This window comes from Hippoglossus hippoglossus, chromosome 22, assembly GCF_009819705.1.
Source record: "Hippoglossus hippoglossus isolate fHipHip1 chromosome 22, fHipHip1.pri, whole genome shotgun sequence".
NCBI lineage: Eukaryota > Metazoa > Chordata > Actinopteri > Pleuronectiformes > Pleuronectidae > Hippoglossus > Hippoglossus hippoglossus.
In genome coordinates, this window is record NC_047172.1 from 5,968,649 (window position 1) to 5,994,594 (window position 25,946).

Genomic DNA, 25,946 nt, shown 5'->3' on the forward strand with positions numbered 1-25,946 from the left:
ATGAAGCGACATTCAATTGTACATCTCTTTGTTTACTAGATTAGGTTATGTATGTATTATATGTATATGTGTGTATAATCCTGTGTCCTTTACCCATCTGTGACTCCATCAGCTAAGATGCTAAAACACCACACACATCATTATCTGCAGCTCATCTGCACCGCTCCATCCACAGCGTGCACACATTTACTCAAACACATACACACTTGTCTGACTTGCTGTAAACAAACAGTAGTTTTATTCAAGATTAAACATTTAGACGACCACAGAATAGATGAACAGGCATTGGTTGCTTTTTCTGCTGCTGTCCCAGAGACCCACTATTAGGCAAAGCTTTAGCTAAACAACTTTACATGTTTATATTTTTTTGTCCTGTAGCTATACACATAGATATACATGTGTATATTCTGTATATACATAGACTGACAGTTGGTCTCCTGCATGAAGTTTGTATCCTCCCCCGAAATGTTGAAAAAACATGTTGCATGTAGGTTGACTTTTGATATAATAAAAGATAACTGTAAAATAAAAAATAAGGAATACATACAAGGATACAAAGTTTTCTTTCAAGACACCAACAGTCTGCATATTACCTACCATCCAAGCTGCACTTATGTATATTTATTAGTTTAATTATCTACTACACTTGTTTATTTGACCCTCTGGAGTCGAAGGCAGTGTTTCCAGTGGATCATCGTGACACTGAGCAGAGCAAGAAAAAGCCCGGTTTAAAAAAATGGCGGCAGACAGACACGTCCAACCAACTGAATCTGACAAAGGCACCAACAATACACATGTTATTTTTTTCTCTTTTAAAAATACACACATCAAATACAATATACTGCCTTGCAAAGAGGCCATAGGAATGAAAAAAAAGAAAAAGAAACATGAGAGTCAATTTACGGAAACAAAGCTCCAAGTTGTACAATTAAAGTGGAACTGTACGTATGGAAAGCATAGACTATCTTTCATCCATCCACGCCTGTCGACCTCCTTTAGGAATGTTAGAAGGGATCATTTCTCTGGTGGTAAATAGAGGCAGGATTTGAGTAAATGCATCGGGCACTGAAGGTTGCAAAAAGACTCTTCAGCGAGTCAAAGCAGGAGGCAGTAGATTCCCACAAACCCTCTTCACCAGCAAGACAGCGGGGACGAGCAGGACGATAGTTGGTGGATGGCGAGTGTTAAAAGGCGAGACTCAGGATTAGCACCAACTTCAGAGGTTTATGAACTGTGTGTCTCAGAGCGTGGAAGGTGGGGCTGGGTGAGGGTGATGATGATGATGATGATGATGATGAGGTAACGGTGACGGTGAGATGATGAGTCAGAGATAAGGATGAGCCTGAGGGGAGCAGAAGCATCGTTGGCTTTGCCTCACTGACCCAGAGCATGCATGACCTCTACTGAGAGAGAGATAAGGGACAGAAATGCTGCTAATAGTCTTTCAAGGCTTTAAATTGATATGGTGTAAATGCACAAATTGTCTTTCTAGCAGCCTGAATAGTTTAAAATGGTTTGTCTTACAGAATACAACCTATTTCCAATGCAGCGATGACTAACAATCTTCGTTACCTGGGCACAACTATTCTTCATATTGTGCTCAAAGGGCTGAAAAGGCTTAAGGTCAAAAGAGATGAATATTTAAAAGTCTATTCAAATGTCTCGAATGTCTTTTACTATCAGAAAATCTATTCACGTACTAACGAGGGGGGGGGGGGGCAGGTCTGCAGAGTAAGCATCAGGGGTTAAACTGGGAGCGGAGGAGGACAGAAACCAGCAGCCGAGCAACACCACACAGGGAAATTACAGAATCATCAGATTTTATTTGGTTCATAAAGAGACAAAAACCTTCTTCTTCTTTTTTTTCTTTAGTTTTTTTTTAACGCCGAGCGAGCTCGTCTCTTCTTGTTATGACGGTAGAACGAATCCCAATTTAACCCCTGGAATTTACATTCATGTGAACGTGACAGCACAGAATAAAAAGACCGAACAAAAGTGACAAGACAGTCAAAAATGTTGCAAGGCTTCATGCAGTGCTACCTCATAAGATTTACATTGATTCTACGGCTGAGAGAGCAAAAATCCTTAAAGCATTTCTAGTCGCTGTGCAACGGCTTGTTACGTGTGTCCATCTTATTCGAAAAAAGAAAAAGACAAAAGCTGTGATCCTCATGTACACGTGTCACGTACAGCGTCTATGCAGTTTGCAACGTGGTCAGTGTTGTAGTTTGCCTCTCGTCTCCGCGCTGTAGTTTCCTATTAAAAGTCAATGCATATCTCTAACACCGCAAATTATACTTACTGTTACCGATAGAAACACTTGTGTGACTTTAGATATGAGCACATATGAGTCTAAGAAAGCACGGACACTTGTGATGATTGTTACGCTAATCTGGAAGTGCTTACAAGCTTTACATGCAGTTAATGGTTGGGGATGGTATAGAGAACCAAAAACAATAAATACATTGTATAAAACATAATTTCATATCAATATATTAAAATACTATTTAAAATAATATCTTAGACAATATTGTAATATGAAATTGACTGATAAATAGTTGGTAGGCCTACACAGAGAAATACATATTTATATATATATTTAAGTATCTGTGTCCTTCATAGTTTGCTGTTAAATGGTTTAAAGTTTCCAGACCCCCCCCCCCCAGTGGGTTCGCAGTACAATCCAGAGAGCTAATACAGTTATTTTTCCCAACAATAATAACAATGAACTTACAGTACACAGTCCCATAATAAAGATATACATACTGAATACAATATAAATGTCAAGACAGAAAAATAGAAAAATATCAATAGAAATCAAAAGTCAAATACATATCAGAGAAAGTATACAGAGTAAAGTGTACGTATGAGTCTTTGTGGTTCTTGTTGTAGCTGGAGCTTGTATTGGCTCTCATTGTTGGTAAATTGGCTGTGTACTTTGCTTTCTGTTATTTCCCCCCAGTCCACACACACACACACACACACACACACGCACACACACACACACACACACACACACACTTCAAATACAGACACATGCCTGCACAGATGTACAAGTGTGTCCCCATCCACACACACACACTCACACAGATGCAGGTGTGTCCCCATCCACACACACTCACACACATTTACACGCACACATCTCACATGACCGTGCAACATTTGCAGGTCTGTTTCTTCTCCTTCTCCTTCTCCTTCTCCTTCTCCTCCTCCTCCCCGCCTCCATTGGCCTTCTCCTTCTCTGCCATGCTGCCGTTGGGCGGAGCCTGCTCGTCGGCGGCTGCCTCTCCGCCTGCTTTCCCCTCCCCATCTTCGATCACAACAAACTCGGCCTTCACGTTGCCGTCCACCCCCTCCATTCCCAGGGCCGTGTGGCTCTCCTGCTCCTCTTCCACGGTCTTGTAGCCCATGAACACCAGGGTGACGGGGTTGTCTTCACTGGCCTGGTCAGGACTGGGGCCCAGCAGCTTGGCCTCTAACCCTGTCACCTCTCTCTTGGGGGTGTTACCGGAGGTCTGCACTACTCCATTTTCACCTGCAGGGGGCACCAGAGTATCATGGAGAGGTTAGGGTCGTGCAGCAGCAAAGAGGGTGGTCCAGAGGGGGGGGAATTCAGAGAGACAAAGAAAGAAAGGAAATATTGTTTTAATGGCCCCCGGCTGAGAGGAAGAATTTAATAAAGCCAATGAAGAGGCCGTTATTAGTGCACTCTCTCTTTTTGACACTGGTCTTAAGGCCGGGTTGCCATGGTTTCCTGCATGATCATGTGTTGCCATGGATACCAAACTTACCTCCATTTTCTTTGGCCACACCCTGGTTTTCTGGCTCGTCATTCTCCAGTTCTTCAATGTCTTGCTCCAGCCTGGCTCAGGAACACACACACACACACACACACACACACACACACACACACACACACACACACACACACACACACACACACACACACTTCATTATTCAAATGAATATGTAATTACAGAGATCATACTGTGATGAAGAGTAAACACTTGAATGATGACTGATGATTTGTTCCTTATAACGTTTTATATAACTACCATATTATCCACAGTGATCTTAAACCGTTTGCCATGCAGTCACATTTCTAATGAAGGTCAATAATAAAATACTATAATAATAATACTATATATGGTTGTTGCACCAATACATACACACACAAATAAATGGGACAAAATTACACAATTCATTGGTGTATTAATACTGTAATATCTGGATCGAAGTACATTTCTTGAGATTTCTCTCAGGACATCACACATCACATGACCTCAAAAGCATCATCATCACACAGCGACGGACATCAACCACCTCTGTTTCTAAAGTTGTATATAAGATAATACAGCTCCATTCTTCCTGCTGTTTACAGTTGCACCACTGTACCCACGCCTACAGTTCTACCATAACAACAAGAGCAGCCACACCACATATTTGACCTTCGGTGCCCGATGTATTGTCTCAAACATGCAAACAAGACAATGCTCTGGACAGTGAGTTTCACAGATTGGACACGCAGAGGTTTTTACTGTAAGCTGCTGACCTGAGGATGACCTGCTCCAGAAGTTTGGTCTTCACCTCGTCCTCGTGCAGACGCTTCAGAGTCTCGTCCTCCGCCGGAGCTCCGTCTAACAACCAGCGCTCCCTCAGTGCCTTCGACTGCAAGTGGACACAACAAATAAAGACAGAGGATAAACACAATGCAATGCGATTAGGTAGACGACTTTTTCACTGTTCCATTAAAATTGTGGTAATAATGTTAATGTAACAGCATGAAATCTCCATATACTTGGAGTATGGGTGTATACAGTATTGTGCTATAATCAATTTAAATCAAATATATTTGTAAAGCCTCCACAAATCCCAGTTTGCCACATAGGGCGTAACACTATAGGTGCAACATCCTAAAGAAACATGAGAGTCAATATAAGGTCCTATACCAAAAACCTCAGGGAGTCACAAGGGGGGGATTGCTCTTCCAGGACGGACAGACATGCAATAGATCTCGCGTGTAACAGAGCACATCAGCAAAATAACCATATTATTGTGTGGGTGTATTAATGCTTCAAGCTTCTATGCAAAAAGATAACAAATTATTAAAAGGATCCAACTCAGAACCCTTGATCATGCATCTTTCTCCCTTAGCAGCTGATCAATTCCTTCGCAGAACATGTTATCGGCCCTTTTTCACTCCAGTGTAATTTATTTCAGAGAGAGATTAGTGGCCCTTTCACTGGGAGAGAAGGACAAGCCCTTTAGCTATAATCTACAAGAGAGTATATAGCAGGGAGCACGTCCGCTGCGTCTCTACAGACTGCTGCCACTCAGCGATTCTGTCCCACACTTCAACTCCTGCCAACTGGTCGCTGCCAAGTGGACTTTGGCCTCCAGCCAGAGCATCAAGGCTTCTGGCACCAAAAAGAAAAATACCAAAATAGGATGTAATTTCTCTCATTATACTTAATTGAAATCTAGAGAAGTCACTGAAACATAAAAACAAAACAGCTCACATCATAAATAATGTCAAACTTTGCCAGGAGCTGGACAATAACAACACAAATGTCTTAACTGACTCGTTGAATGTACAAACTGTGACTAGATTTAATGATTATAAATGTGGATATCCTAATTATAATGACTTTAGATAAAGTTACTTCTATTGCAACCTAATTAAAAAACAAATATGAATGGACAAAACACAGGAATAAAATAACCACACTTTGTTCCATTATGGATTTTTCACTGTTCTCTTGCCTTCCACTTCCTCGACTCTTTTTCAATCGATGTTTATTTCGTTCATCATTTTCCAAACAGCTCAGTATCTTTATCCTGCCTCCCGTCCACATTCCCTCCTGCAGATAAGCTAATATCAAAGCGAATAGTTGGCGTGCTCCGAGGTAAATATAACAGCGCAGCTGTTGGACCGTGCAGTGAAAGACAACCCTGCTTGGCCATATGGAAAAGTGCAAGTAAAAAGCTCTTGTTTTCACGAGTCTGAGTGAAAATCTGGACCGGTGCTTGATGTGAATTCCTCTCCAGTGATGCAACAAGAATTTCTAAAAAACCTCCCCCTGCTTTTTTTCCCCTCTCTGACTCGACCCCCACCCCTTCCTCTCTCTCGCGTGAATCTCTATCCACCATGAAGTTCATGAACTCCACTTATAGGTTGTGTTGTGTCCCTCCTCAGTTTGTGTTGCTGTGTTTCTATGTGTGAAAGTGGCTGTTGTTCTGTTTTTACTCTTACTTTCATCGCTGAGGAATTCAGCTGCAGACACCCAGCTGCACAGAGCTTTACAGCACAGACTCACACAGTGTAACTCTACACTGCTCATACCCCAGCCCTGGTCTCCTGGGCACTCAATCTAACCCTGCTTCCCCCTCTCTCTCACTTTCTTTCAGTCTTGCTCACTCGCCCTCTCGCCACACCTTACTACCCGATGCCTGACATCACTAATGTACTCACTCATGCGCACACACACACCCACACACACCAGTCTGCACGGATGGTCGTAAAGCTGGAGTGCTGAAGCTATGTCTCTCTCGCCATTGTTCTTTGGAGTAAAAGCTGCTAACGTAGCAGACAAAGGGCGGAACTGTGACACACACACACACACACACACACAGAGCGACATACACACACACACAGAACAGCTGTAGGGACAGGAGCTTCAGTTCAAAATTCATTTAGCATCTGTCCAAAACATCAGTTTCTTCAAAATAAGGGTCATCCAGTCCGTGTAAGTCATATTGTTTCATCAACCGTAGCATTCAAAAAGCAAAAGATGTTTCAAGTGCAAACACTGGAAAAAAAGCAGGAAACATAGTGTAGTTGTACAAAGTAAAGGTAACATGTTGTTTTTACACCTATGTTGATGAGTGAGCTGTAGACACAGCCCGGCTAGCAGTTTCCCCCTGTTTCCTGTCTCTATGCTAAGCTAAGCTAACAAACCCCAATCTAACTCTCGGCAAAAGAGCAAAAAAAAAATCTGTAAGTAAATGTCAAACTATTCCTTTGACAACTTTGATGACTAAATATCATAATATTTCATTGTGGAATATCATTCATAATATGTTTCTCTATGAGCTGCGTGTTTTCAAAGTGACATGTTGACATTTAGAGGTTTTAATTACTTGCATGATTATATCTGCCATGGCTTGCTAATTAAAACCAGAAGTCCCACTAATGCTTTCTGTGTTAACTACATTGTAATACCACATGTCACCATCTTGTCTGCGCTGTGAGTGTGTGTGTGTGTGTGTGTGTGATGCTGATGTGATTTAATGGATGGGCAGGTACACCATTATAAAAATATCGTGCGTTAACAGAGACATTTATTGGATTCTACACATGCCTGCCTCTGGAAAAGGAATACTTGCTGTGGTATGCACAAAGAGCCTTCTAATACTCCTGTACAGCGTGATTACACTTCCCCTCTGTGTGTGTGTGTGTGTGTGTGTGTGTGTGTGTGTGTGTGTGCGTGCGCGTGGGACGAAAACGGGGTGCGGTGGGTGTAAGAGCTCTTTCCTGTTGGTGGGAGTGGAACAAAAATCTGTTTCCTCTGCCAAAGCCCTCTGCATTGTCTGAGGCTTCTGTGTTCTTTTATGAAGTAACACACTAACACACAAAACGATCACAAGCACGCACACACACACACACACACACACACACACACATAGAGATACACATTTCCAAAGTATACTCTGAAAATAGAAAAAGTGGGAGCACGCAAGGGCAGTAGAACAGGTCACAAGCACTTTTACCAGAAATGCACATTTGACTGAACTCTGTCTCACACTCACACTCACACACACACACACACACACACACACACACACACACACACACACACACACACACACACACAAACTCACACACACGGCCTTTGCTCCTATCTGTGACCCGCTGAATTGTCCGTGGCTGAAATAGCTTTGATAGTGCTGACACACCTTGGCTCTGATATGAGTGTGTGTCCGCATGCATACAGATTTGAATGCGTGTGTGTTTTAGGGAGTGTGTGTGTGTGTGTGTGTGAATAAACAGCGTGCGGAGGGGCTGCCGGCGTTATCTGCCGTCCATTCTGAACATTCCAACACAGCAGCAGTTCGGGAGTATCTCACACTGTCGGTTTGATATTTTTTGTGTAAAGAATCGCTGAGCTTTATGTTGTTGTGTGGGAGTCGAACTCGGGGCCGGATTCCCGTAAAACACCGGACTGACCATCAGTTCGTTTGAAGTTCAGGGAAGAGTAACAGGGAGTCCAGTAGTGGTTCAGGTTACTCTCTGCATGCATTAATACGATCAGTGTAATGGCTCCAGTGGCTACATTTAAAGTTGAATTTGGCAAAGAGTTTGCCCGTTCACTTAACTCACTTGAGGGCGGTTCGTCAACAGCGCACGGTGGAATTTACAAGTCAAGGGGAGGGCGAGTGAAAAAAAAAGATCTAAAGCAAAGACAACACAAGACACTTTGCAATGAAACTACATCTAAGACGATTTGATCCAACCCTAGTACGGATTCTTTCTACAGAAACAACTTTCTAATCTGACTGTGTCTCGAATATCTCAAGAACCGTTCATTTCATTGGCTTCACACTCAGCATGTGTATTGTTAAGGTCTTAAGGAGGCGCAGTGTTGAAATTTATGCAATTCGGACACTTGATATGTTCGATATCGACAAAAGTTGGATAAACAGGCAACCAACGCTCTGGATCAGCGGCGGCTGGGACTCATCAACGAAAGTGACGTTGTTGGTCATGACTTCACGACAACTGATTCTCCAGATCAGGGTTTTGCATAATGAGTCGAGCTTCACCGAACTTTGACTAAACAGGTGACTTCAGGGTTCTGTGGACCGAGTCCTGCAGCCGGTCTTTACTCGCCGTCACTTTTACAGTTCAGAAAACTGCAACCAGCATCATTAAGTAAACTGTCCTATTCCAAACAGGCAAAAGATATATGTATATTAAATAGATAAAGATATTAAAATGTGTTAATCCCTAGAGCGATTTGATAAGCAGCGAATGAGGAGTGATGAAGAGTGACTGCTTTTAAACCTTAGTCTTCTCCCTCCATCCGTCCATCCCATCCTTCACACTCTGTGTATAAATGAAGTGCTGCATTGAGGAATCCGGTCAATACGAAACATGTATTACTCTTCCCTCCTCATCTACCTGAAAGGTGCAAAGAACATCTACTTCCCAGCCTCCCTTGCTGTTTCTTACAGATTCAGAGTGCACAGCCGCGATCGATAGAGCACAGTTCTCGAGGTGCTGCGAATTAAAACGGAGCTCTGTGAAATTAAAAACAACACTTAATCGTTCTTCATTCACAGACTTGATCAGGGAGCTGAGGATGGATTTCTTCCCAGGAGCTGATTCATACAGTGATGTCAGCATGTGCTGACCCAAGGTGGAAATAGCAGGTAAACTGGAAACATGTGTTCACAGCCAACAACTGAGCACATAAAAAGCATGAGGCAAAAGAAGGTGTTGCTGTTTTGAAAGAAAGGAGGAAGTGAGACCTGGTGAGACTAAGTGTGATGTGCAGACTGGGGTGATTACAGCTACAGACAGGGGCAATTATTTCTGGTCTCAAACCTGTTATATCCTCCATGTTAGCAGAGAGTTGTTATCACGTTGTTGTATGTGTGTAAGTGTTCAGGTCTTGTGTCGTCACAGCAGCAGCTTGACAGGAGCGACACTATGATCAAGATGGCGACTGTACACACGTGGTCCAGTCATATACTTGGTTTTTACCTCGTCTGTGGTCAAGTCAAATGCTGAACATGCTCAACAAGGCTGCGAACCTGCAAACGGCCTCTCGATTAATTTACTCGCTGCCTCCTGAACAGCAGCAAACAAGCGCTCCAGATGTTTGTGGACAGGACAGTTTTTGTATATTCTCCAAACATAATTACAACTAAAGCTTTCTCATAAGTGTAGTAGAACAAATAGGCCAGGTGCCAAATGTGTGTGTGTGCATGCTGAGGTGTGTTTGTACCTTGAGATGCTGGAGTTGCCTTCGGTCATCATCCAGCTGCCTCCTCTTGTTTTCGATCTCCATCTGCTTCTTCCTTTTCTCCTGATAGCGCACAGAAACACTATGATTACTCTGTGTTCTCTGCACAAAGTGGACACAATAATATCAGGAACATTGTTATTCCAGTGTTTTCACCACGCTGCGTTGGATACGGTCGATGTTCATGAATTAAATATCGAACTCTGACATTTTATGGCCAAAAGCATCGAAACATTATAAACATTGCGAAGGTTTTAACGCTAATGAATAAATGGTAAACCTGAATGGCTGCAGGTGTAATTGTGAATGCAAAGGGGAAGACAGACATCAGTTGGTGTATTACAATACATGTGTATTCATAGGCTCCATTTCAAATACAAGTGAACTGGAGAAAATGTTTGGAATGTTGACGAGAAATATAATTTTTTGATATTGATTTTTACGCTGCTATAATAATACTGATGGTAAAAGTTGTTTTTAGAAATACTTTCCCACCAAGACTCTATGGCGGGACGTAGTACATTTACATTAGTGTAAATCAATTTGTATCCATACTTTGATTAGATTGGATTTCAGGTTTAAAATTTCTAAAGCAATCTTTAACTAGAGGGGAATTTATCTATTGATCCAATCAGAGCAAAGCAGAGCGGGAGATTTGGGAAAGGCCGAGACGAGGCCATAATGATGTAGTATGCTGTTGCATCATGGAATATAATACACTCGGCAAGTAATTCTACGTTTAATATTTTGCGTACATTGAAAAGCGAGTAAGTAGAAAAGATGTGGTACTTTTACTTTTTCTTGATAACATTTTTGTGTATTTATTTGTCCAGTCCAGAGACAGTTATTAGGCTGTGCCCACCCAAAACAAACCAAATTCAAATGTGTTTTAGTCACTGTTGGACACAAATTGTACATGTATTCTAATAAAAATATACATATACCACAATATATCCAAGTATTCTGGAAAGAAACATAGATATTTTGTCAGAGAACACAGAAAAATAAGAGGCTGAAAGTACCAAAGACCGACTGATGGAGAGCAAAGGGAGGAGGAGACGCACTGAGAGACACAAGGACAGACAGAAAAAAGGCATCGAGCTACTGCATTAGCTTTGGATGTCCGCTAATGGGAGAAGGAGATGGAATCTAAAAGGTTGAGCCATTAGGAGGCGCAGTCAGATCCTGACAAGCAGCAATGATTTGTTGTTCGTACACTGAGCAGCGTGCCCTGATGTGCACCCTGTATGTGTGTGTGTGTGTGTGTGTGTGTGTGTGTGTGTGTGTGTGTGTGTGTGTGTGTGTGTGTGTGTGTGTGTGTGTGTGTAAGATTATTAAGAAGAAGAGACAGTGTGAGTAGAAATAACTTACAGAGATGGCCTGGAGTCTCTCCTCTTGGGACACCTCAGCCATCCTGAGAGAGAGGGAGGGAGAGGGAGGGAGAGAGAGAGGGAGGGAGAGAGAGGGAGAGGTTACAACCACACACGAAAACCAACATCTGATATTACACAAAGTGACACCCAACCCTTCTCAGCCGTAACGTTCTTTCACCGGCCGTTTACCTTCCAACGACTTCCCAGTGACTGAGGTTAAATATCTGTCTGTTGGCACTGAATCAGTGTCTCTTTTTCCTGTCGCTGAGGGCATGCTAATGTGCTAGCTGGGCGCTGCTGGAGATTCCTGCTCTAATGGGTTCCAGACCCAGAGCTCCAGGATGGAGGATGGACGGAAGCGGAGCTGAGGCCAGGAGGGAAGGGACTGCGACTGTTGCTCCTCCGAGACGAGACGAAGCTGTGACTGAATCATGCTTCCCCCCAAAAAGAGCCATGTATCCTACATCCAGTTTCCTTTTCTTTTCTGGTGGGTGATAAAACTTGCTCCTGACAGGACCACGTCAAACATCAGATGAGATATAGATATTAACCTCTGTTAGTTTGTAGGATTACGCAAAAAACTACTGAAACGATTTCTGGGATATTTTGTGGGGGGTGGGGCATGCCGCAAGTACATACAAGAACATACAATAATTTCTCTTCACTTTCTTTAACACGGCGAGAAAGGGCGGTATGCGATCTCCAAGTACTTTTCTAGTTTCTTTGTTCGTTTGTTATTTAGCAGGATTATGCAAAAACTACATAACTAGATGACCATGACATTTTGTGGATGTTTTCATTGATTTCCCAGAGAATAAGTCATGGATATTGATGACAAATATCATAAATGTTATGTTTAGGGGATGGATATGAATGAGTGTGTGTAATTTGGTGTAGATCCAAATAGAAAATCCAGATCTAGTGAATTTAAATGTGGTTTCGTGGAGACTGTTGGGCCTTGCAGAGGATTGTGCTGACACTGCTTTAAAAGATGAACTTTGGCCAGTTTTCACTAATGTTGTGTAGAAATGTATGTGCAAGGGCTCAACACAGTCTCTTTCAACAGAACTGTGTGTTCTTAACAGAGCGTACTCTGAGTGTAATGCACTGCACAACACTGCAGTATGTACAGTATGCAACCTTTCGCCACCAAGCATGAGATTTGTCAGCTGACAAAAACAAAGCTGTGGTCTGATGATATAAAAAATAAAGAAGCAGTTTGTGTCTGACAACTGTGCAACTGTACAGTGTGCAGACGATCTTTCATTTCTCCAATATGTCAGATACAATTCTTACCTTGAAACTGGGCTGATAACCTATGTTGATCAAAAACTATTTTGTTAACTGATCAGTCGTTAGAGTCTGTTGTCAAGCACAAAAGTCGTCATTTCAGTTTCTAGATGGCAGATATTAAAATGAGATAAATCATTGTAATTGAATATCTTAGACTTGTGGTTGGACAAAACCGAACCTTGGGAGACATCAGGTCCATATGATGGACATTTGCCACATTGTTGTTGGCCAAAAGACTAATCAATAACCGAAAACAGATGAATTGATAATGGCTATAATCGCCATCCATGTTATGATATCATAGGTTTACATTTAAGACAAATGGATGACCTTATGGGGCGGGGGGGGGGGGGGGGGGGGCACTGTGGTACAGCAAACTCAGTGTGGAGTTTGCATGTTCTTCCTGTGTCTATGTGGATTTTCTCCGTGTACTCCAGCTTCCTCCAGAGTCCGAAGACATGACGATAGAGTCACGTTAATTGGAGACTCTTAATTGGACCATAGGATGACCTTAAAATCAGTGTGAACCCTAAAGTGAAGACACTTAATAGTTACTTCTGTACAAAAGCACTGGTTTGATAACAAAATGTCAAACGCCCCTGACTCAGAGTCTCAGGTTGTTTGTCGTACAGCTCCTAACTCTACGATCTGTCTTTTAAAAACACGACACAGTTTGCCTTTTCCAGCCTGAACTGACTCTGCATCACGACACATATGGGATCCTCGTGTCTCTGCACTGGTCCAAACCCTTAGAAAATTACTATGACAAAAACATCTCGGCATCACTCTCCGCCCACGGCTCGCCACTGCCAGCACAATGTGTTGAACTTGTGTGATTGTGTCACTGCCTCTGATGAGTGTCCAGGACTCCCACGGTCACCATTTGAATTTGCTTGCATCATTTCTCACAAAGCTAGAATTGTGAGAAGAATGAAGAAAAAAAACTCAGCATTTCAATGGACCTCATTCCTTCTCTCTCACTGTTGCTGTAGGGTTTGGTGTGATTGCTCCGGTTTCCCCACACACGCAGTGCAACAGCACCAGCTCCTCTCAGGACATAGATAAAAATACGTTTGGTTTTATGCTTGTTAGTCCACTGTCCGACCGATGAAGCTGTCGCACTGACAGGAAACCTCAGGGGTCTATTATATTGAGCAGAATTCCTGTGACCATATCTGGCTTTTCTGCATATGCACACACACACACTCTCTCTCACATCGCCATCACATGGAGCCCGTGAGGAAAAAAAATTAAACCACAATCATCTGATCAAGAGCACACATAAACACACATACTGTACATACACAGATTGCATTCTTTCTAATTCTCTCCGTTCCCACTGATCGAGCACAAACACAAAGACTGTTTCTGGAGATGAAGCAACTTTAACCAAGATGAATATGTCTAATCAAAAGTAAAATACATCAACTAATAACTAAATTACCTCAGCTTATTTGGTGTTGTAATTGTGGGCTGACAGTGTTTTATAGCCTGTTTTCTCTCTGGATCTCCTTCCCCTCCCAGCCCTCGGGTAACTGTGGCAGCATGGCAGCTCGCACACTGTGCATCTGGAAGCTCATCTGGATCATTTCATCAGGTCTGGGAGCTCTGGCTGGATTCTGGTGTTATTAAATGACTGACCATCCTGACCCGGGAGAGGTCACCCTGAGCGTGAGCAGAGAGGAGGCAGCTCCCAGGAGAGTGGAGGTACAGATGGAGCCAGTTACATGTTTTCTCATTACTGTCAATCACCTCGGGAAGAGAAATCGGCTGTGAAACTTGCTTTGTCATTGCTCAAAGACGAAGTATTCCCAACTAAACCAGAAGAAGAAGAACTCAGCTTAGACACAAGACCCTCGTCTGACTGGAAATGTCAAAGCTTAAGAAAAATTAATAATTTAACTAGAAGGGGGCTCAGAAAGCACAAACATCCAGCAAGGATAACGCCCTATCTCGCCATGTCCTGGATCCGCCCCTGATCTGGATCTCTGCCAAAATTCTATGGGTTCTTCCCTGACCCATATCGCATCCTTTCTCTAGGTTTTGTCATAATCAGTCTAATAGTTTTTGTGTAATTAACCAATAATTTGTATTTTCCTGAACATTTAATGTCACATTAACAAGGAAAACATATATTGGCAAAAATGAAACATAGTCATCATGTCAGTGAGTGCTTATCAAACCAAACATGAGTAGAATATCACTGAAGAGCACTAATGTTGCAAAACTCTGCCAAGGCCCAACAATCCCCTTATTAAACCACATTTAAATTCAATACAGATCCTGGTTTTAATCTGGATCTGCAACAAATTACACACACTCATAAATATGCCGGATTTTGAAGATGAGGAATCAACAACAATGTTGAACAATGTTTAAGAAAACAAATCCTGGGTCCACGACACAATTCAATGGGTTCCTCTTTGGGTCAGGCCCCACCCCTCGACAGGATTTCATGGAATTCGGTTGAGGAGTTTTTGCAAAATCCTGCTTACTAACAAAACAACAGAAAATGAAAATGCAATGTTCCTTGGCGGAGTTAATTCAATTAAATATATACAGTACATTGATATTCTGAGCTATAGCGTCTTATTAACTTAAAATCTTTTAGTTTTCTTTTATAATTTCAATGACGACAACTGAGCAACCTCCCTTCATTGTGCAAGTTGTGCAGAAAGCAGGTTAGTCCCGCCACCTCTCATAACTTATGGACACACAGGGAGAAGGGAAAGCAGTCACATAGACAAACATCTTTGCAGCGTAGTTAATTACATTATAATGACATGTTTGACCGGGAAGGGAAGACATCCAGTGAGGAGGCCAGCAGAGACATAAGAATATGATAGAATAGAGTGAGACAGGACCTTGGGGGTCAGTGCTCTTAGCCGTCAGACAGACAAAAGACCAATACTTCCTAAAATTATGGACGTTTCTGACAGCATGTCAGGTGTAGAGTCGGGGGAAACCGACTAATGACCGGCCTTATTCCCTGCTGAGTGCACTGTTCCTGTAGCATTTCCAGGAACACATTAACTGCACTGCACAGCGCACCAGCATCCTCCTCTAATAGCATTGTGCTCCTGGTCCTCTGGCACCAGCAGTTTACGCACACACACACTCTCTATCTGCACTGAAAAGCCCTAAAAGTGATTACTTAAAGGCCTGTGGCGCTAAATGTACAACAATCCTGCTGAGCATGGATGTTGGATGTTGAAGGTTGGATTTACGACTCTACTCTCCAAGGTGAGAAGATATGGGTTTCCTTACAGTGAGTGGGCTGAATACTTTAAAAACCTTTTAAAGTAGTTTTTGTAAGTGAGGAACCAATATGATCTAAAAAGTCTGTTAACACTGTATTAATTATTTATGTTACACGGTCTGGGAGTACGCTGCACTGATGTGTACTGTGCATGAGAGGAGACAAACTACTCAGGACAGTCAGTGTGTCAGGAGTGGCAGATTATACCCGCTCTCATCACCGCTAATCTAGGATTATCTTAAACTAACACCACAAACAATCTGGAATTGGACACTGCTGCATCGTGGTTCTGATCCTGAGTCCTGAAGATGGTCTTTGATCCGCGCAGCTCAATCACCACATGTCAGACAAACAGTCCATTCCAAACAGGCAGGTTTAGAACGGGAACTGTACCAGTGAAGCCAAACACAAATAGAATCAAATCTATAGAACTAAATATGTAAAATATAAACATGAATGCACATCTTTTCCTATCGGCAAACATAAACGCTTATACGACTCTAAAAGGTTGATATTGGCTGATTATCGTCCGATCGATAAACGGGGTCTGGCTCTAGTGTAACTAAATCCTTGCTGTGTTTTAAATGGATCTCAATACTGAAACAGATCCCTGATCGGAAATGTCTGCGAACCACACTGAAAGGAATTCCGAGGCTTGTTGGCCCATAAGCGACATTCTTGCTAACCATTCAGAAACCAGAGAGTGAGATCAGCTCGAGCGACGGGTTTGTCACGAAGCCTGAAGTGGAGGAGAAAAGACGAACGGGGAGATGATTTATGTTCATCGTCGATGCTCTCTAACAGCAGCTGCATTTCACAGAAACAACGAATAAACTAGAGAATATCCTCTAATGGCCCCAGTTATACGATGATGGCAAACGCCTTCTAATAACCTCACGAGTGTCTTCTGAAAAGGAAATGTGTTCACTCAGGTGTTCATTGAGAAGCTTTTAATGGAAACCGTGCCGCCGCAATGAAACTCAAAAAACAACTATCTAATGGGGAGGTAGAAAAATGACATCACTGTACTCATCACTGTTAGAATCTAGAAATACACACACACACACACACACACACACACACACACACACACACACACACACACACACACACACACACACACACACACACAGATAGCACTGTCTGGCACAGAAACGACTGCCTCTTCAGGGAGAAAGATGACTATGAAAATGACTCTTGAGCTTAATGACCCGGGCCCTGCATTTCAAAAACGGAGCGACTTTGGAAAAGGAAACTAATCCCGAATCCCCTTCACACTCGCTGGGTTGGAGTGGCACTTCTCTCCCCTTCTCTCTACTCCCCACTTCCACGGCTTCCTTCCTTCAGGCCAAAAGAGCACAGGGACAACAATACTCCCTCCCTCCCTATCTGCTCCGGCCACACACACACACACACACTATCACACATTCACCCAGACACACATGCACACTCGTCCCAGGCCGGCATGCACGCCACGACCCCCCCCACCCGTCCTCCTCCACCACACAGGCAGCTCAGCGGCTTCTACCCGAAGCACAACACAAATTATGCCCAACATAAACAGTGCGGTGCCAATAAAAACCGAAGGAAGTCCACTGAGGTCACATGTTAGTATTCCAGGGATCAGAGGGCAAAACTCCTTACTCCCCCCCCGAGGTCGCCCCACAAATAACAGCTCTGTCAGGACAGACGAGGGTGAGACGCTGTGTGACATCTATGTCGAGAGGACAAATGTGAAGCTTCACACAGACACGTGGGCGGCAGGGAGAAGGTCAGCGGGGACCGAGAGTCCGATTTGACTTTTCAATTTGTTCCAATTGGCCACGAGTTAATGAAGTGGTATCTTGAATATGTTGTTGTGGTTTTTTTTAAAACTAAGACCGAGACAAACAAATAAAATCCCCCTGTGATTTAGCGACGCTCTTACATAACGTACGGGGACAGAGTAAAGAAGCAGAGACCGAAATATCCTGACATTTACTATGACATGACTTTAGTTCCGAACATCAGTCAAGCTCCAGGAGGATTAGATCATAGATTATCCAGAATGCCAATAAATAGCATCTTGTGATTAGACCCTCCCGAACTCTCATATCTCTCATAGCTCTTAAGTGTAGCCCCAACCCGAAAGGTTTCTATCTTCAGACCCTGCATGGTGACACCGCTGCATTATTTTTGGACTTGACAAAGCTCCTCCGACGCCACACAATGCATCGTACAACTGTTTTAACGGGCTGACTATAGCACCATGTTGACTGAACTGATCTGGATTATTTGTGTTTTTTTAAAACCACAGTGGCACAGCTGGAGATGAGGCAACCTTTGCACTTCTCCTCTAATCTCTTCGAACAGATTCTTCATGTGAATACTCAGAATCTGTCAGTGAGGGATAAGATTTTGAGGCCGGAAGCCTTCTGGTTTCTGTTTCTAGTTCGGGTTTGACCAATCAGGTTTGAACAGGGTTTGGTTGCCGAGCAAAAGAGACTATAAATGCATCAGCTTTTTAATGTATCAGCATTCATAGGCAGACAGCTGTTATAAGAGATAAGTCAGAACTCGTCGGACTGTAAACTGTGTACAGGGAACAGAGGAAGGAGTCTTGGCCCAGATATCTGCTGTCTACACTGGAAGCCCCAAAATATTGGCCATAGCCCCCAGAGGCAAATTCATCGTCATTCTATAGCCGATGGGCTCTGAGATGAGTCTATTGCATAGAATGTTAATTGACGTCTGGAACCAGTGCTTTATTATGCATTATAATTTCCCCCCTCACCATGTTGACCAGCTTCTCACAGTAGTCTCAGAACAAAAAGGGGTTCAACAGTGTTTATGGTTGTTTCAAACCACCACAGTCGAAGGCAGGAGTCACATTGACTTCTCCTGGATTTCTAGGGACTTTGTACTAGGAGGCCAGAGGCAGATAAAGTCCGCAGAAACTGCTTAGCGTCTCCCTCGAACATTTGCGTTCACGCAGGCATGTCCTCCGGAGAAAATACGGAGCAACTGTGGAGTTCAGTGCACGTCTCAAAGCAGCTTTAGAGCGGGATGAGATGCGATAATCGTTCAGATACGGGGAAAACAGGTCAGTCATTCATAATGTTCCACTCATTTATTCAATAAAAAAAAAATTGGAATCTTGCCTACTTTCTCATATCGGCATGACTTGACTTATCAGTTTCAGAAAGTGGCCAAAACGATTTCTGTGCCTCTTGTGAGTCTCCTCAAAGACGTCTTCGCCCTGTGTCTCTTCTCCCTGGATTCCTCCTCACAGATTCGCCTTATGACCACATCTCTCCACTTGACCACACTCGACCTTTGTTACTTCTGCTACAGTAAACCTTTACACTGCCGATCTGTGGCCGTCGTGGTCTTTGCTTGTTCATTCTTACACATCCACAGCTCTGATCGCATCTTATCGATTCCCAGTGTTTCCATAGTTCAGCTTGTGGAATGCATAGTGTCTTCGGTGCCACTGAAACAAACTGCCCATTCCAAACAGGCAGGTTTAGAACAGGCACTGCACGAGTATTATGAAGTATTAGTTGTAAAAAAATGACGGTTTTGATCACTGGATTGAATTGAAATAAATGATTTTTAAAGTAAACCTGCCAAATAAGCATGTTCCAGCTTTTTCAAATGTGCAGATTTGATGCTTTTTCTTGCCAGATGACTGAAATCTTACTGGTTGGACAACACAAGCAATATAAAGACGTCATCTCGAGCAGTTTGAATCTGTTTGTTTGAGACAAAACAATTTAACAACAATTCAAGATAACAGCTTGCAGATTACGTAATAATGAAACACCATTCCTAGCTGCAGCCCCACAAACAAAGCATGACACGGCTCACGGTGGAACATTTTTGGAGCGAGCTTCCAGCAGCCGTTAGAGGACCTTTACACCAGGGCCCTTTGCTCTTGTGGTTGTCTCTTAGATTAGCAGCAAAACAACGGCTCCACGACCGGGAATCTCGACAAAAGAGCTGAGTCTTGAATCTGCTCCAGACAGAGCGGCTGGGTTTTTACAATGTGTCCTTTGTAGGGGGTGTTCTCGCCTGCCTCCATTTGAATGTTAAGTGTAGCCAATGCAATAAAACAACTTGAGTGAATCCCCTAAATGTCCTGGCCTGGATCGCACATTAGAAAAATCCGTCACCTGATCGTTGGTGGTGCAGTGGAGAGGAGAAGGCCGATAGTTCTAATGATCAGTCTACTTCACGCTGCAAAAGCAAAGTAACAGCATTAGTATCAGCATCACCTGCTGACAGCACGGCTTTTATGTGCGTCTCCATTGTGGAGTCTCTTATGCCCTGTGTGGTCTCTACCTCCTGGTCAATCAGCAAACTCTACATATCCGGATGTAGGAATAGGAAGCCTACACACTCGCATTATTGGAGCAGCATCGGTACATTAACACAGGAACCATTAGGCCACATAGGTGCCTCCCCTCATGGCAACATCCCAATCCCCACTTAAGGCTCTCAAGAGGGTCGACCAATTGTTTATGCTCAAGGTGTTTGTCCAGCCTCCTCTGGGATTTGAAAAGAATATGTATTTCATTTACAACGGGGACGAGATCTAATATTCCTTCTCTTTCTCGCCCTTAAACCAGATGTGTGTGTGTGTGTGTGTCTGTGTGTGTGTGTGTGAGGTTATCTACAGTGCAAAAAAGATGGATTATTTCTCTCTGCTGCTTATCAATAGTGCTTTTGATATCATTTCTGCAACAACACAGATGATCATCATATGAGTGTGGGTGTACGTGAGTTTAGGGAGGGGCCCAACACACACACACCCACACACACACACACACACACACACACACACACACACACACAAATGAACAAACGTGCTGCTGCCGAGCACATTTCCCTCTGAGATTAAAGCGATTTATGGGCTAAAAATGACAGTTTATGTGCAGACAGACGATCTGCTGGGAAGAGAGTGAAAAAACCAATCCTCTTCTGCCTTATCTGTCATGACGAAGCGTTTAAGATGGAGGGGATGTAATGAGAGATAGTTAGAGAGAAAAAGTGACTACCCAGGAGGAAGAGAGACGGCAGAGATTAATAGAAAGAGAGAAAGAAAAAACACAGAGACAGAAAAAGGGCAAGGTGGAGTGCATCACGATATCTAATAATATCTCACGTCTCAGAGCCCAGATGTTCCTCCTTATCGCTACACTCGCTAAGCAAAGCTTTTACTTCCACTTCCTCTTCCACCCAGCAATACCATCTTCCAGCACGTGTAACTGTAATGCACAGCATTCATTTTCCAGGGGTAGCTTACTGGTCGGGTTTTATAACCGAGGCAGAAATGGTTCCTTAATGACAGCGAGGTCGGTGAGGTTAATTAGCAGTATCCATCACTCGTGGGCTCCTCGCTCCGAGCAGGATGTGAACCCATGAGGAGGCTGGCTGTCCTCTGGTAATCATGTTGTACCGCCCGTTTGTGCCACTGAAATGTTGCATCCATGCAGTAGCAGTATTTCTGCTATGTTAAACTTAAAAATACCATAGGATTTACCTCTAACCTTTAACCTTTGACAAACTGCTGCCTATTTACACAATCAGCAGCTACAGAGAAACATCGGGAGTAAATCTCTATGTGTCCGCTAATGCCTACAGAGGAAATATCTGGCTTTAAGCAGCTACACGTTGTCGATGATGGTAAAGTTGTGATCTGCAAAACTAAAGCAATGACCCGAAAGATGCTGTAAAGAGGGGAAACGCAACGTTAGGTGATAATATGTTTTCATCTGCGTTTGTCTGTTAGTTAGCAGGATTAAGCAAAAACGACTTGACGGATTTCCACAAAACTTGGTGGCAAGATGCTGCATGGGTCAGGAGAGAACCCATGAAATTTTGGTGCCGATCCGGATCAGGAGGCGGATCCAGGTATCTTTCTTTCCACTTTCTTTGACAATGCGAGATAGGACTTTTTCCCCCCAACATTTTTGTTGATTTCCCAGAGAATAATTCATGGAACTTGATAGAAAAAAGTCTGAAATGTTGAAGGGACTGATATGTGAGTAAACATGAATTTGTGCAATTTGGTGCAGATACAAATAAACCCCCGGATCTAGTGAATCTAAATGTGGTTGTATAAGGGGACTGGGGATGTGCCATTCGTGTCCTTTGTGGATTTAAATGACCCCTTCCACATACAATGAGTCCATATGATCCATTAATATGAATTGATTAGAGCCACTTTAATAATGTGTCGGTGGTGTGACTTGACTTGAACATTGCTGTAGAGATGGATTTGTGCCAAAGCAGCGTTTTTTGCCTGGTTATCAGCAGCGACACCGTAATGTCACTTGGACGTCCTTTGCCTATTTTAAGTGTTTTTATCAGGGCTGGTGTGTCTGTGCTCCTTTTAGCAACACAGGTCCACACTTTCACTTCAAGGAGCGGCTCAGTATGTTGTCACAGTCCTGGAGTTCAGGCCGTCAGAGCTTTTACTGAAGAGCACTTTGAATGTAGTTGGTCGTAAAGAGTTTTACTCGCTCACATTTCTCACTGACAGTACAAGATTAGGAATGAGTGACCTTCTGCTTACCAGCCCATTTAGCTTGATCTAAATTGGTGAAAGCAGATCCGTCCCAGTGCCCTGCACGCCAGACCAGGAGACAGTCAACACACACACACACACACACACACACACACACACACACACACACACACACACACACACACACACACACACACACACACACACACACACACACACACACACACACACACACACACACACACACGTGCACGCTATCCATCTTTTTGTTTCAGGCGTGCAATGCTAAAACAGACTACCACACACAAAAGGCCGCACATATTCAAACAAACAGATACACACACGTATACATACAAGCACACAAAACACACACACACAGACATGTGGCTGTCCAGAGTCCTGATGCCGGATGATGATTGGGTGGACAAGACAAGTGCTGTCAGCTCCAGAGCGAGTTGCTGACACAACACAGAGCAGCCGAGCGGATATAGACCCTCCGCTCGCACACGGCCGGGCTGAGGCCTAGGGTGGATTTGACATGTCTCACACACACACACACACACACACACACACACACACACACACACACACACACACACACACACACACACACACACACACACACACACACACACACACAACAAAAATGACAGAACAAACCGCAAATAGCAGCAGACATGTGCCACTGATAAGTTAATTCTTCAACCTTTTGTTGGTTTGATTTGTATTTTCTCACTAAAACTAAAAGAACTCGTCAGTGGTCGTCTTATTTCCAACAGATCTTTTATAAAGTCTGCTCAAAGGTCACATATATAAACACCTGCCTTAATTATGGCAAAGCTTAGGTCAACCTGAGTTTTAGGATGTATTTTATTTTATTAGGGAATAGCAGAGGTTAAATTTAGTTAGACGCTGAAACTAAACCCAGTCATCTCACATTACGGAGGTTATGATCCAGGATCCAAGCTGTAACACGGTTAATAATATCGCAACCAAAGGACCAAAGAGTGCAGAAAGTTCTCCATCTTATCGCTTCACCGAAAAACATCGTTACTTGGAATTGAAATGTGCCTCCAGCTTGTAACACCTTAGATGACCTGTCACGTCTAAGTCGATAACTTTCACTTCACTTATTGTCCCTGCAGAGTTTCCAGGAATCAAACAGGTCCCTCTGGCTGTTTTCAGTGATAATCAGAAACTTGATGTCCTGCATCCTTCGAGGGACTCACACCAGTTCAAATATAATGGGTGTGTTATGTTTGTGGACACCATGCTGTCGTCTTGTAAACAGAGGTGTTGTCCACACAGTGACACCGGCTCACAGGACAGAAAAAAAAAAACCTGGAGAGACACAATGGACACCAGACCAAACATAAACACACTCTTTGTGTGCTTGCGCCCGTAACCTGCTGTGATCAAACATCATTACATCACCACAAGTGGAAATAGCTCCACAACATAAACACAAGCCTACGTGATATTCTGAGAGGGTGGAGGAGAGAGGGAGCAGACTCCATCACCCGTGGCAACCAGAGAGCTGAGAGTCATCTGGTGCCAAACCAGGCTGATGAGGCACGGTCTCGTACTAAACCCAGCGTGCCCGGCCCACTGCACAGTGTAAATTCCAGACAGGAGTATGTAATGGCCAAGGTTTATCAGCTCATGCGCGCCATGTTGGAGCAGGCTGCTCACATCACAGCGCCAGAACACCCTGTCGTACCCTCCTCTTCCTCCCGGCTCCTGCACAGCCAGGCAGCAGCATCTCCCTCCTCTCTCTCTCCCTCTCTCTCTCTCAGCCGTGCAGCAGCGGTGGCGCCACTGGAACATTCAGACATCCTGAAAAACCCTGGGCTCGCAAAAACAGATCGATGATACACGATGGGATCATCAAACGCGTAAACATGTCATCCAGATACACCTGTCGTCCGGGGCTGCAGCGCACGGCTCGGTGCAGCGGCCCTGGAGCCATGCGATGGACTGGAGGATGTTGACATGACATAATAACGCTGCAGCCATTTTTATTCTATGAAAACCCCCCCCAAAAAGCAGCATGTTATTTCTGAGCGTGTCCCTCGGAGGATGCTGCGCCTCCCGTGAGTTGTAACCTCGCGTTGACGCAAGCGACCATCGCAGGGTGTTCACAGTGAGGGCTTCCCACAGATAGCATCTATAGGTTTTTCTTATTTCTATTCTGGTTCCCTTGTCTCCATCTCCCTCTTCCATCCCCTCCAGCCCGCACCAGAGGATGCTGCTGCCGCCGGGAAGCTGCACATATATTGTGCCTCTGGACAAATCCCCCAAAAAGCGGGTCAGCCACTGGAAAACACTGCAAAATCACGACTTTACTCACATGCAGATTCGCTTCCCCGCCGCGGACGTCTCCCAAAACCAGGCTGTCTGTCGTCTTGTTTATTTCTGAGCGTCAATTCGGAATACTCTGCCACCCCTTCCTCCTCCTCCTCCTCCTCCTCCTCCTCCTCTTCCTCCTCCTCCTCCTCCTCTACTGCTGCTGCTGCTTCTTCCTCCTCCTCTGAGAGGCAGCCTGGCTGGTAATGTTGAGGTGATGCCGCGGGGCAGCCTGTGCTCACAGCCCGGCAGGAACGAGGAGGAGAACAAAACGAGGATGGTTTCTCTTCTGGCGCGAGGAAAATACGCACGGTGGCTGAGGCGGCGCTCTGGTGCGCAAATCTCACGGGCTGTGGGGCGTCGTCTGAGGCAGGTTGTAGTCAGTACAGTGGGGGAGAGGGAGAGAGTGCAGAGAGAGAGTGGGGGGTGGGGGGTGGGGGGGGGGGGGGGGTGGGGGGGTGGGGGGGAGAGGGGCTACGCCTCCCTGCACGCTGGAGATAATGGGGCCCTGGCCGCGCGCGTTGACTGAGATATGGGTCGCCCTCTCCAAACGGGGGCCCTGCTGGCTCCCCTCCAGCCTTATCGTGTGACGTGCAGGGGAACCAGGCTGTCTGCTCCGGACTCCAGGCTCCAGGAGGAGAGGAGCGGTGTGTGTATACGTGCAGCCCTATAGACTGGGACCAGATCCAGGTCTGCAGCCACCACAGGAGGAGAAAAGGACCGTATAGTGTCACTTCTGCTGCCCCACTCCCCCATCTAGTGGTGGAGAGGGTCAGAGTCAACAAGGGATTTCACCCTGTTACATAAATATCCTCTGAGACTGTGAGGCTGCTCTTATTATATCTCCTTTATAGAAGATTTTAAATCAATTTCAAACACACTGAATTGATCTCAGCGGTTAAAAAACAAATATTTAAAGTATTTTCCCATCATTTTTTACTTTATTCTTTCACTCCCACATCCTGAGAACAAGCTAAAAATATGTTGCACCTGCACCAGACATCCAGCAGGTGGTGCTCGTGTTGCAGATATGTTCTCTGGTTGGTCCAGGAATCTTCTGCATCTGTAAATCCACTGGTGATGGTGGGAGCAAGAAAAGATTTAGATTTATGAATGAGTGAATGTTGAATCACCTC

At 44.1% G+C, this 25,946-nt stretch overlaps 1 protein-coding gene across 2 annotated transcripts; it reads right to left on the reverse strand.

Annotated features, from left to right (window-relative positions):
* Positions 1 to 209: 209 nt before the first annotated feature.
* Positions 210 to 25,221, reverse strand: palm1b (paralemmin 1b). Of its 2 annotated transcripts, none has more exons than XM_034576141.1 (7): positions 24,969 to 25,221; positions 24,815 to 24,935; positions 11,400 to 11,442; positions 10,011 to 10,091; positions 4,553 to 4,668; positions 3,792 to 3,862; positions 210 to 3,535 (listed from the first exon to the last, which is right to left on the reverse strand). In XM_034576141.1, coding segments are annotated over exons 2-7 (705 nt in total). In that variant the 5' UTR covers positions 24,817 to 24,935; positions 24,969 to 25,221; the 3' UTR covers positions 210 to 3,143. The 2 variants fall into 2 exon arrangements, with proteins under 2 accessions (XP_034432032.1, XP_034432033.1); XM_034576142.1 differs by having other exon boundaries at positions 210 to 3,089; positions 3,120 to 3,535; positions 24,815 to 25,221.
* Positions 25,222 to 25,946: the final 725 nt, after the last annotated feature.

Coding starts and splice junctions, on each gene's coding strand:
- palm1b (XM_034576141.1), bottom strand. Junction 10,092..11,399: donor AGAGACTCCAGGCCATCTCT/GTAAGTTATTTC, acceptor GTGCGCTATCAG/GAGAAAAGGAAGAAGCAGAT. Junction 3,863..4,552: donor CTGGAGCAGGTCATCCTCAG/GTCAGCAGCTTA, acceptor TTCCTGAGCCAG/GCTGGAGCAAGACATTGAAG.